At 38.1% G+C, this 12,698-nt stretch overlaps 1 protein-coding gene across 3 annotated transcripts in view; it reads right to left on the reverse strand.

Moving 5' to 3' along the window:
* The window catches only part of DYNC2H1 (dynein cytoplasmic 2 heavy chain 1), a 388,761-nt gene that overhangs the window by 85,685 nt on the left and 290,378 nt on the right, over positions 1–12,698 (reverse strand). For all 3 annotated transcript variants that reach the window (XM_043481063.1, XM_043481062.1, XM_043481064.1), the window contains one exon: positions 6,836–6,952. In XM_043481063.1, the coding sequence (XP_043336998.1) occupies positions 6,836–6,952 (117 nt within the window). The remainder of the gene's footprint in view (positions 1–6,835; positions 6,953–12,698) is intronic.

Here is a 12,698-nt window from a genome sequence, read left to right on the forward strand (position 1 = left end):
ATGTGTGTGTACATATATGTGTGTATATATGTGTGTGTGCTGTACATATGTGTGTATACATATATGGGTGTATATATATGTGTGTGCTGTACATATGTGTGTATATAAATATGGGTGTATATATAATGCTTCCCTGGTGGCACTAGTGCTAAAGAAGTCACCTGCGATGCAGGAGATGTAAGAGATACAGGTTCAATCGCTGGGTTGGGAAGACTCCCTGGAGAAAAGGGCAGGGTGACCCACTCCAGTATCCATTCCTGGACAATCCCGTAGGCAAAGGAGCCTAGCAGGTTGCACAGTGTGGTCCACAGCATCACAAAGAGTCGGACATGACTGAAGCAACTCAGCACACCACACACACACACACACACACACACACACATGTGTGCACATATACGGTGGGACTTCTCTGGTGGCTCAGTAGTAAAGCATCCACCTGCCAATGGAGATTAAAGATGTGGGTTCAATCCCTGGGTTAGGAAGACCCTCTGGAGAAGAAAATGGCAGCCTACTCCAGGATTCTTCCCATGGACAGAGGAGCCTGGCGAGCTGCAGTCCATGGGACTGCACAGAGTTGGACATGGCTTAGTGACTAAGCAACAACAACAACTATATATACATATACGGGGGGTGGGAGGAGAAAGAGAGATGCTAGTGACGAGCAGAGCAAGTAAGGTCAATGCCAAAAGACACAAGAGGGAAGTACTTTGAGTTGCTACACTGAAGCTGATACTGTAAGCTATTATACCTTTCTAAAAGAAAAATGGAAATGAAGCTAGTGAGTGCTAGTAGAAAGAAGCTTTGGTATTAAATACAAATTACTAATTTTACAAGCCTGAGAGTTTCATAACTTTTACTTACAATACTGTGATATTAATAGACACCAAACACGGTGCCCCTCGGGAGACAAGAACAGGACTGACAGTCATCACTCAGCAGGACCTTTAGATCTCTCTATATCTTTTGGGTCTCTGACAGAAAGTCATTATTCATTTATAACTTGGGTATGTAAAACAAAATGGCAATTAAAAAAAACTATGCATTAATATACAAATGGCATATTAATAAAACCACATTTATTTCTAGAGAACTTTAATAGGCTATCTGTTCCATAACTCCCACTCCAGTATTCTTGCCTGGAGAATCCCCTGGACAAAGGAGCCAGGTGGGCTGCTCCCCATAGGATCACACAGAATCAGACACGACTGAAGTGACTTAGCATGAGTGCATGCATTGGAGAAGGAAATGGCAGCCCACTCCAGTGTTCTTGCCTGGGGAATCCCAGGGATGGAGGGGCCTGGTGGGCGGCCGTCTACAGCGTCGCACAGAGTCAGACACAACTGAAGCCACTTAGCAGCAGCAGCAGCTCCATAACTTGGTTAGAGGAATGATTCTGCTGCTCTGTCAAACTACCAAGAAAAGAGGTAATTTCGTAGCATAAACTCTTTCTGGGGTGGGAAGATCCCCTGGAGGAGGGCACAGCAACCCACTCCAGTATTCTTGCCTGGAGAATCCCCACGGACTGAGGAGCCTGGTGGGCTACAGTCGGCCATAGGGTCGCACAGAGTCGGACACAGCTGAGCAGCTGAACACACAGCACACAGTAGAACAACAGAGTAATAACAAAATCTCAGTTTAAAAGATCTGCACAGATCATGATACTTAAACGGAAAAATGAATAAATTCGAGAATACTACTATGTGCCAGGCACATCATGAATTTCGTATGAAGCTTTTATCTTTTTAACAGTTTCAGCAATATAAAGAAAGGGAGCGAGAAGAGCAGATTATGAAGAATGTTAAGAAATGTCACAAATTTGAAAACTTATACCTGTTTAGAGGAAACAATAGAGCATATTTTATAAAATGGACCCACAATGAGTAGTTTATCTTTCATGTTATCCTAAAAAATGATGTATGTATTTTCATGACAGTGGAATGCTTTTTGGCATTCTTGTGTGTTCAACTGTTAGAAACACAATAAATACAACAGCATAAATTGCTTCTGTGTGTGTATGCGTGTGCAAGTGTGTTGCTTAAAAGTTTGAGAAGTGACCAACTGTTCTAATACAGTGAGCAAACTGGTTCATAATTTTAAGACTAAAAGGAACAGTCAGCATTTCAAGTCAGTGCAGATATTCACTGAGGAAAAAAAAAAACTTTGAAGTCCAACACTGCATAATATTACTTAACAGAAAAAGAGAGTCTACAAAGCATAATCACTTAAGAGACACATGTTAACTTACAATGTTTTCAAAATCAGAAGCAGACTTTCAGCTTCTGTTTTTAGCAGAGTTAAGATACTGCTGAAAACAACTAAATATGTTGAGTAAAATAGCAAAGCAACTTCTTAAGTACACTCAACTACAACTATGATCTGAGAAGAGATAAATAATTATTTAAACAAGTGAGTGTGGGATTTTTAAACTTCATCTTTATTCATTTCATCTTGAATGTTAACACAAAGTATTGTGGATTAGGGAGAGATTATTTATCAGCTCACAGCAAATAATGTGCTGCTCCTCCACCTTTGCTCCAGTTCTTACCTTCACGGTGACCAAATGACAGCCAGATCAGTTATCCTATGCAAGCAGCACACACTCCGTGAGCAAGGTGTGCAAAGGATGGGCGAAGAGGTTATTCTCTTCTTATAAAGAGGAAGAAGGAAGCTGCTGTGTTCCCCTCCAAAGAGGATGTCCTAGGAAATCTTACCAACCCTGTAGTATGTAAATAAAAACCTCTCCAGGAGCCAAATGGTCTACTTGTTACTCAGTCGCTCGGTCATGTCTGACTATGCTATACAATGGACTGCAGTACCACAGGCTTCCCTGTTTTCTGCTATCACCGGAGCTTGCTCAAACATGTCCATTAAGCTGATGATGGTATCTCATCCTCTGCTGCCCCATTCTCTTCTTGCCCTCAATCTTTCCCAGCATCACGGCTTTTCTAATGAGTCAGTTCTTCACATCAGGTGAACAAAGTATTGGAGTTTCAGGTTTAGCATCTGTCCTTCCAATGAATATTCAGGACTGATCTCCTTTAGGATGGACTGGTGGGATCTCCTTGCAGTCCAAGGGACTCTCAAGAGTCTTCTCCAACACCACAGTTCAAAAGCATCAATTCTTTGGCGATCAGCTTTCTTTATAGTCCAACTCTCACATCCATACATGACCACTGGAAAAATCATAGCCTTGACTAGACGAACTTTTGTCAGCAAAGTGATGTCTCTTGTTTTTTAATACACTGTCTAGGTTGGTCACAGCTTTTCTTCCAAGGAGCAAGCGTCTTTTAATTTCATGGCTCCGTCACCATTTGCCCCAGTTATTTTGGAACCCAAGAAAATAAAGTTTGTCACTGTTTCTTTTTTTTCCCCATCTATTTGCCATGAAGTGATGGGGACCAGATGCCATGATCTTAGTTTTCTGAATGTTGAGTTATAAGCGAGCTTTTTTCACTCTTCTCTTTCTCTTTCACTTTCACCAAGACGCTCTTTAGTTCCTCTTCACTTTATGCCATTAGAGTGGTGTCATATGCATATCTGAGGTTATTGGTATTTCTCCCAACAGTCTTGATCCCATCTTGTGTTTCATACAGCCTAGATTTTGCATGATGTACTCTGCATACAAGTGAAATAGGCAGGGTGACAATATACAGTCCTTTCCCAATGTTGAGCCCGTCCATTGTTCTGTGTTTGGTTCTAATTGCTGCTTCTTGACCTGCATACAGTTTTCTTAGGAGGCAAGTAAGATGGTTTAGTATTCCCATCTCTTTAAGAATTTTCCACAGTTGGTTGTGATCCACACAATGATCTAGAGATGTTTCCAAGTTTGGGCTTTATCCTTCTGTCATGGAAATACCTATGAAGATAATGCTCTAGTCTTGCCAGTGTCCTGAGGCTTAGAAGGAATTTACAGCTGTCACCTATGTTCCTCTCAGAGAGATAATACAAGTTTTATTATCCTTTTTTAATACAACGCTTAGCTAGATAAATAGTTACAAAGTTAATTTCCATAGTATATGAAGAGTCATGTAAGACTGGGTTTTTTATGAGAATACAAGACATTCAGAAAGGTTTTTCTTTCTCCAAACTAAGAATGAGAGAGTAGCAAACAAGCCACTGAAGTTCAAGGACACTAGTGAACCTAAGCTTTGGTATTCATATACATGGGCTTGGGAGACCAGGGAATATGTCCAATATCTGCTCAAGGTGGAGAGGTAAAAATGATACATCCAAAAAATGTGAAATCCCAAATGGTTACATCCTTGATAAAAGACTGAAATAGAAATAAGCTGCCTTCCACCCACCACCTGTGCCTCAGGGACCACAGGAAAACTGCCTATGTGGAGATCTGGTACTAACTGGAGTGGGGAGTTTATGTGTCCGAATCTCTTGTCAAAAAATAGCCACAATCAAAACTTTAATGTTAGTTTGCAAGAACTCCCTTGGAATTTCCAATAAATTTCAAAAAGATAATTTAATTTATATGGCTCCAAACTAGTGCTATCTCCAAGTATTTGAAAGGAGCATAATCCTTATCTTAACACAAACCAAACCCTAATCCTACACTCTAAATTGAAGAGGAGCCTGGCGGGCTACCGTCCATGGGGGTCACAAAGAGTCAGACACGACTGGGCAACACGACTTTCACTTTCACTACTTCCAAATAAGAGAAAGCCTAGTCCTCAGTGCCAAATATTAACTTCCTTAGTTTAAAATATGATTTTTTATGGGAATTATTATGCAAATTGTAAGTCCATACTACAGAAATATGAAGAGGGGAATGAGTAACAGCTGAGCAGGCTTCTGGAAGCTGGTGGGACTTTACCTGCCCATCCCTGGTTTAGCACAGCCAGGAGATTCCAGTAGAAGGAAACAGCATTTGGAAAGTCCTCATAGACAGAACCACTGAGGTCTGCCTCACTATGGAAAAGGCTTATGGGTAAGGTTGGATATGGAGCCATGTTGTGAAAAACAATTTTCTTTAGGAAAATTAACGTAATAATCTCAAATAGGACTTCAAGGATGGACATATTATAAGGAGAGTCAAATTTGCTGTTTTCTGCAATAACATGTATGAGAAAGAATAAAAGCCTAAATTATGGCAATAGCTTCAGGAAGGAAATGGGAGAGATAAAAAAATAAAACATTATAACAGGATGAAGCACAAGATATTTGAAAGATTAATTTAACTACTATGAATATAATATAATAATAACTATCTTTTAATGAATCTGTATTTATCTTACAAATAAAAGTTAAAACGACATTTTAAAAGTTATGCTTGGTTCTGGACAAAATGGGCAACCTATCTCCCACTTCTGCATTCTGTCTTGGACAAAACAAGAGGATACTGAACCCAGAAGATGGCACAAAAAGAAGGGAAAATGTCTGGGAGACAGAAAGTGTTTGGGTAACAGGCAAGAAAAGAATACGGTAACCTACAGCTGAGGGCCAGATGCCATGGCTAGGGTCAAGCTAGGAGAATTTTGGGTTGCAAACTTATCTTTTCATGTTTCCCTGGAAAGATTACTGCTCACCATCTTACCATTTCAGGGCTGAAAATAGCAGTATTAAGCACCCACCAATGACAGCACAGTACTTGATATTTCACAGCATACAGCCCAGCTATGTGAGGAATACATTGAAACAGGTATAGCTGGGAAGGCTGGCTTTTAGAATTCCAAGTTCTCAGAGTATCAAACAGAATAGATGCAAAACCAAACAAAATCCACATCTGTATTTAATGTGGTGAAATTTAGGGAGATCTGAGAGAAAATATACTAGCGGGCAAAAAACTAATGAGTTACAAAGAAATAAGAATCAGATTAACAGCAAATTTCCTCAATAAATTTGCATAAATTTGATTTTAATTAAAGGATAAGCAAAGATTGGTTTAAGAAAAAAAAAGAAGGTTAAAGAATAATAACTTCAATATGAATTGATACGAAGAATGGAAATCAGGGCCATGACTTCATGGCCAGAAATCTGTGCAATGTGGTTACTTGTATGCCTCAGGCACGAGTGGAGAGCCTGGGTGTGGAATGTCAAGGGATGCAGTGTATCTTTCACTCTCTAATTCTTCCTCAAGCTAGTTTTATCAATCTGATGGTCAAAATAAAGTGGCAATTCCAGTTAGTTGAGGGCAATTATTTATTCAGACTCCCAACAATCACCAATTGTTGACACTAAGAATAACTTGAAAACTGTAAGATTTGAGGGTTTGAACTAGGTTCTGAAATAAGCCTAATTTGACTTCCCTTATTAGAGAAGGCTATTGATACATAAACATTTTATAGCATTATTAAACTATGAGTTGTAAAATTATATTTTTTTAATTTCAGAAAGTAAGCCCTTATTCAATTAGAATAGTAACCAATAATACTGTAATGGTTTTGCCTAGTGAGCAAGCAACTATCTATAATCTATAACTACTCTGCAATATAGAAATAAGTCAATTCCAGTCGATGAATTGCTTTTTCTTAGCACTTGAATTCCTTTGAAAAATTTCACCTTTAAGAGCAGTCATTGACTTTACACAAAGAGGCAAGAGAAGGCAAAGAGTGAGCAAAATATGTATCAGCCACGGAGGATGTCACCGTACATTATCAGGATAAGAAAAATTACACTGGTGACACTACTTCTTGGGCTGATCTACTTCTATTACTATTATTTCCTTCATCTTCTTCCAGAATACTGCATACATCAAGGGCACATCAATGCCAAAATTTACCAACATATTCATCAACATAGACAATTTGGAGATAAAACTGGAGGAAAAAAAAAAAAGGATATGGGGAAAAAAGAAAAAACAGAGGAAGAATGTTCTACTACTAACCTGATTTAATTTCTTCCAGAGATTGAGGACAGGAGAAAGTTCATTAGACCAGATTTCTCTATCAAATTTGCAACCAGCTGTTACGGATCTGCCTAAGATTTTCAACTGTGAAATAACCTGAATGAAGAAAATAAAAAGCAATAAATGAACACGACCATTCAGTAGGATACAAAAACAGCCATATTTAGCTTATAAAGACTGTGTGTGTGTGTATATATATATTTATGTACATATTATAATGACTCTACACCTGAAAAGCTACTTCTTCAGTTAGATCCAGTCTTAATAACCTATTTGCTCACTTCTGAAATAAAAATATTTTTCAATTGGAATGATTTAAATCATATAACCTCAAAATGCTGATATAATTTTTTGGAAAGATGAAATGACAGAAAAGATAGTAAATAGTATGAAAGTGAAGTGAAAGTGTTAGTCGCTCAGTTGTGTCCTACTTTTCATGACCCCATGGACTCCTCTGTCCATGGAATTCTCCAGGCAACAATACCGCAGACGGTAGTCATTCCCTTCTCTAGGGGATCTTTCCAACCCAGGGATGGAACCAGGGTCTCCTGCATCGCAGGTATACTCTTCACCATCTGAGTCACCAGGGAAGCCCAGTAAATAGTATAGCAAACTATGAAATAGTAAAACAATTTTAAGTAACTGTTGGTACACATTACAATAAACCTAAGCTTTCAGGATTCTATGTTGATTTTAAGTTGCCATCTCAATGTTTATTCTATACATAAGACTCAAATGAAAGAAGTTATAGATCAATTAGTAAAAATCAAGCAAAATAAATTCTTCTTTCCTACTTAGGGCTTTCACTTCTGCAAAAAGTGTCTGATGGCTCAGACAGTGAAGAATCTGCCTGCAATGCAGGAGACCTGGGTTCGATCCCTGGGTAGGGAAGATTCCCTGGAGAAGGGAATGGCTACACACTCTAGTATTCTTGCCTGGAAAATTCCATGGACCAAGGAGCCTGGTGGGCTACAGTCCCTGGGGTTGCAGAGAGTCAGACTCGACTGAGCAACTTTCACTTCACTTCATTTCTGTAACTTTCAAGTTATCAGCTTCTCTGTCACCATTCTCTAGAGAAGAAAATGGCAGCCCACTCCAGCATTCCTGCCTGGAGAATACCATGGACAGACCACTGGGTCACAAAGAGTTGGACTCGACTGAGGGACTAACCCACACACACATCATCATTCTCATCAAAATCAATTCACTCACATTTTCTTTTCAACACAGTGTATAATGGCTTCCATTTCAATAATATCAGTAAGTATTCTTGATCATTTACTAAGAATGATCTAGGATATCACTGAGTATTCTATATATCATATTATAGATATTAGAGTAGATGTATAAAAATCAGTTAAGTATCTTTTGATGGGTCTTCCTAAATATTTCAACTGAATATTAAAACTGTGCTAGCTCACTGCTTATCTGACAGAAACAAATCCCCAAATCCAAACAATATGTTTTCCTAAGCTAATATTTTATACATCAACATTTGCCAGTTATCAACTATCTTTTCTGTTTTACTTTTTGAGAGATATAAGCTGTTTTTCCTTTTTAATAAATTGGGCTACATTTGATATTTTGGGGGTTCTTATACTATTGAAGTTCACAATAAAATAAGGACCATAAATCTTTCAAAATAAATGCACAAATTAACTGATAAACATACAGAATCGCTGTTAAACTCAAGTTCCTTCTAGAGTTTTTGATTGATTCTCTAATCTAGAAAAAACTGTGGTGATTCATTGTTTCATTTTCTTTGTTTTTCTGATAAATTATTTTCATTTGCTCCAGCTGAACCCTACAACAGCATCCAATTCATCAGCTCTACTAAACCACAAAACATCACCAGTTGGTAGTCAGAAGAAGTGCTATTTTGACTCTGGTAACAATTGCTATCACTTATTTGTGTTTAAAATTTGTCAAACACGACAGAAAACAAAGTAAGAATGCAAAGAGATGTCTAAAGGAAAAAAGGTTCAAATATTTTTCTACACATGATGTTTTTTACAGTTGATGTTAAAAACTATTTTAAAATAAAATGCTTACCAGCCCAAAAAGGTTTTCTTCCCAGAAAAATAACATATGAGCACTGCTTTTCATAATAACATGATTATAATACAATCTTTAATGAATAGTAATAAAAAGGGAGTTCAAATGCATAATAAAAATATTGTATAATACAGATGGGGCTATAACTTCTAACAATGGACCATCTTTTTTTTTTCCCATTTATTTTTATTAGTTGGAGGCTAATTACTTTACAATACTGTAGTGGTTTTTGCCATACACTGACATGAATCAGCCATGGATTTACATGTATTCCCCATCCCGATCCCCCTTCCCACCTCCCTCTCCACCCAATCCCTCTGGGTCTTCCCAGTGCACCAGCCCCGAGCACTTGTCTCATGCATCCAACCTGGGCTGGTGATCTGTTTCACCCTTGATAATATACATGTTTCGATGCTGTTTTCTCTAAACATCCCACCCTCGCCTTCTCCCACAGAGTCCAAAAGTCTGTTCTGTACATCTGTGTCTCTTTTTCTGTTTTGCATATAGGGTTATCATTACCATCCTTCTAAATTCCACATATATGCATTAGTATACTGTATTGGGGGACATCACTCATTATCAGAGAAATGCAAATCAAAACCACAATGAGGTACCATTGCCAGTCAGGATGGCTGCTATCCAAAAGTCTACAAGCAATAAATGCTGGAGAGGGTGTGGAGAGAAGGGAACCCTCTTACACTGTTGGTGGGAATGCAAACTAGTACAGACGCTATGGAGAACAGTGTGGAGATTTCTTAAAAAACTGGAAATAGAACTGCCATATGACCCTGCAATCCCACTTCTGAGCATACACACCAAGGAAACCAGATCTGAAAGAGACACGTGCACCCCAATGTTCATTGCAGCACTGTTTATAATAGCCAGGACATGGAAGCAACCTAGATGCCCATCAGCAGATGAATGGATAAGGAAGCTGTGGTACATATACACAATGGAATATTACTCAGCCATTAAAAAGAATTCGTTTGAATCAGTTCTAATGAGGTGGATGAAACTGGAGCCCATTATACAGAGTGAAGTAAGCCAGAAAGATAAAGACCAATACAGTATACTAACGCATATATATGGAATTTAGAAAGATGGTAATGATAACCCATCTTTTGTTTTTATAAAATCTGACACATTTATCTTTTTACAAAGAACAGATGATAAAATATCTTTCCATTACTCATGTTTTAAACCAATTAAAAATACTTTTTTCAATGACAGTCCTTTAAAAGGGTGTCAAAGGGGATGAAATTTCCCACGAAAAGCACATCACTTCTTCCATGTGCTAAGTGCACAGTTCGCACCATGCCCCTGGCACGCCCCGCGGCAGCGTCAACGCCGTGGGGGCCGGCGGGAGGCGCGGCCACTGCTCTCCATCCGCGATCACTTCAAACCAAGAGAGACGTCTCCGGAACGCCTAGGTTTCTCCTGAGCAGCTGTGTCTTTGCTGCAGCATGCTAAATCTTACAATTTTATTTTTCCTTTCTTTTGGATGTTGTAAAGCACACAGAAGAATTTCTAATCTAACAACACCTTTATAGAACCTGAGAGCATGAGTTGTTGTTTGTCTTCTTTTGGCATAAACTGTTTCCCTAGTTTTCCTTTCCTAATTCTCTCTTTGATTTCCTCAACTATTGATTTTACACAAATAGATTATTTTTATTTCTGTAAGTCACCTCCAGTAAACTCCTTCTTGGAATGAGAAAGAATATAGACTTTACAAATGAATGCTTATTCTCAAATTACAGGTGAGAAAATGGATTGTCAAAGAAATTAAGCAAGTTACATGTTTGTCTTGGGGTATATGGCAGCAGATTAAACACCTGGAGAAAATTTTATAACAGTGCAATTTAAAATTATGCATAAATAACAATATTAGCAACAAAAAAAACTTTAAAAATTTATCACTGAAGTGCAAGGAAAATTAAGTTTGGAAAGTGTTAAATGGTAGAGCCAAAGAGGCGGAGCAGAGCTAGAGGCCTAGGTGGGCTCTGAAGCCAGCATTTGCCCTGGGGTATCTGCCTAAGGGGCCTACAGCTTGGTTGGTTGATTTGTTTACTTTTTATTGTGAACTATTTTTAGATTTATATAAAAGTGGCAAAAATAGTACAGAAGATTCCAATTATACACTTAACCCCTAACTATAGTAACATCTTACATAATCACAGTATAATTAACAAAACAAGGAAATTAACACTGTACAATACTATTAACTAATCTACTACAAACCATGTTCGAATTTTACCAGTTTTCCCACAGATTTCCTATTATTCTCTCAGGAAAATAACACAGTGCATTTAGCTGTTATTTATCATAGTCTCACCCAAAACTGTGACAGTCATTCTTTTTCCTTCTGACCTTGACACTTAAGAAAAACATTGGTCAATTACTTTGTAAAATGTCCCTCATTGAGTTCATAAGGTTCAAATTTTCAAAGAGAGAAAACAGAAGTCCAGAACTGTCAATAAAAGTACCCAACAGGCTAGTCAGAAAACAAACTGCCTTGCAGAGGAAAAGAGCAGGGACACTTGCTGTTTGTTACCTTGGCTTTTGGGTGATAATGTGATCTGTCTAAATACAGTGATCAAAATTCAAACTACACTCCACACACTGCAATCAAGAAAATTCCACAAATCAAAACTGATAGAACTACAGTGAATGAGATTCATAGAGGAAAATTAAAGCAGAAACCACTTATGTTCAAACAGAAGCAATGCTGAAAACCAAGTCAAACATAACAACTTATAAAGTTTAGAATGTAGATGGAAGAAAAGAGTAAGAGCAAAAATTAATACATAGGAAACAGATATAATAGAGATCAGATTTTTAAAAAGTAACTAAAGACAATAAAATTATGAGACTTCTAACTAGACTGAATGATATATAGCTACAAGATAAAATAAGAGAAGGCAAGAATGTATTTAAACTTCAAATTTTACAAGGACTATAATTAGACATGCTGTGTAGGGTAACCCAACATGGATGGGTCATGGTGGAGAGTTCTGACAAAACGTGGTCCACTGGAGAAGGGAATGGCAAACCACTTCAGTATTCTTGCCTTGAGAACCCTATGAACAGCATGAAAAGGAAAAAAGATATGATACAAAGATGAACTCCCCAGGTGGGTAGGTGCCCAATATGCTACTGGGAAAGACTGGAGAAGTAACTACAAAAAGAATGAAGAGATGGAGCCAAAGTGATAACAATGCCCAGCTGTGGATGTGACTGGTATGGAAGTTAAGTCCGATGCAGTAAAGAATGGTATTGCATAGGGACCTGGAATGTTAGGTCCATGAAGCAAGGTAAATTGGAAGTAGTCAAACAGGAGATGGCAAGAGTGAACACTGACATTTTAGGAATCAGTGAACTACAACGGACAGGAAGGGATATTTTAATTCAGATGACCATTATATCTATTACTGTGGGAAAAATCCCTTAGAAGAAATGGAGCAGCCCTCATAGTCAACAAAAGAGTCCAAAATACAGTACCTGGGTTCAATGTCAAAAACAACAGAATGGTCTTTGTTCGTTTCCAAGGCAAACCATTTAAAATCACAGTAATCCAAGTCTATACCCCAACCAGTAATGAAGCTGAACGAAAAAGTTGAAGTTGAACAGTTCTATGAAGACGTACAAGACCTTCTAGAACCAAGCCTAAAAAAAGATGTCCTTTTCATTATAGGGGACTAGAATGCAAAAGAAAGAAGTCAAGAGATACCTGGAGTAACAGACAAGTTTGGCCTTGAGTACAGAATGAAGCAGGGCAAAGAGTAACAGA

This window comes from Cervus canadensis, chromosome 11 (assembly GCF_019320065.1).
Source record: "Cervus canadensis isolate Bull #8, Minnesota chromosome 11, ASM1932006v1, whole genome shotgun sequence".
Classification (NCBI taxonomy): domain Eukaryota; kingdom Metazoa; phylum Chordata; class Mammalia; order Artiodactyla; family Cervidae; genus Cervus; species Cervus canadensis.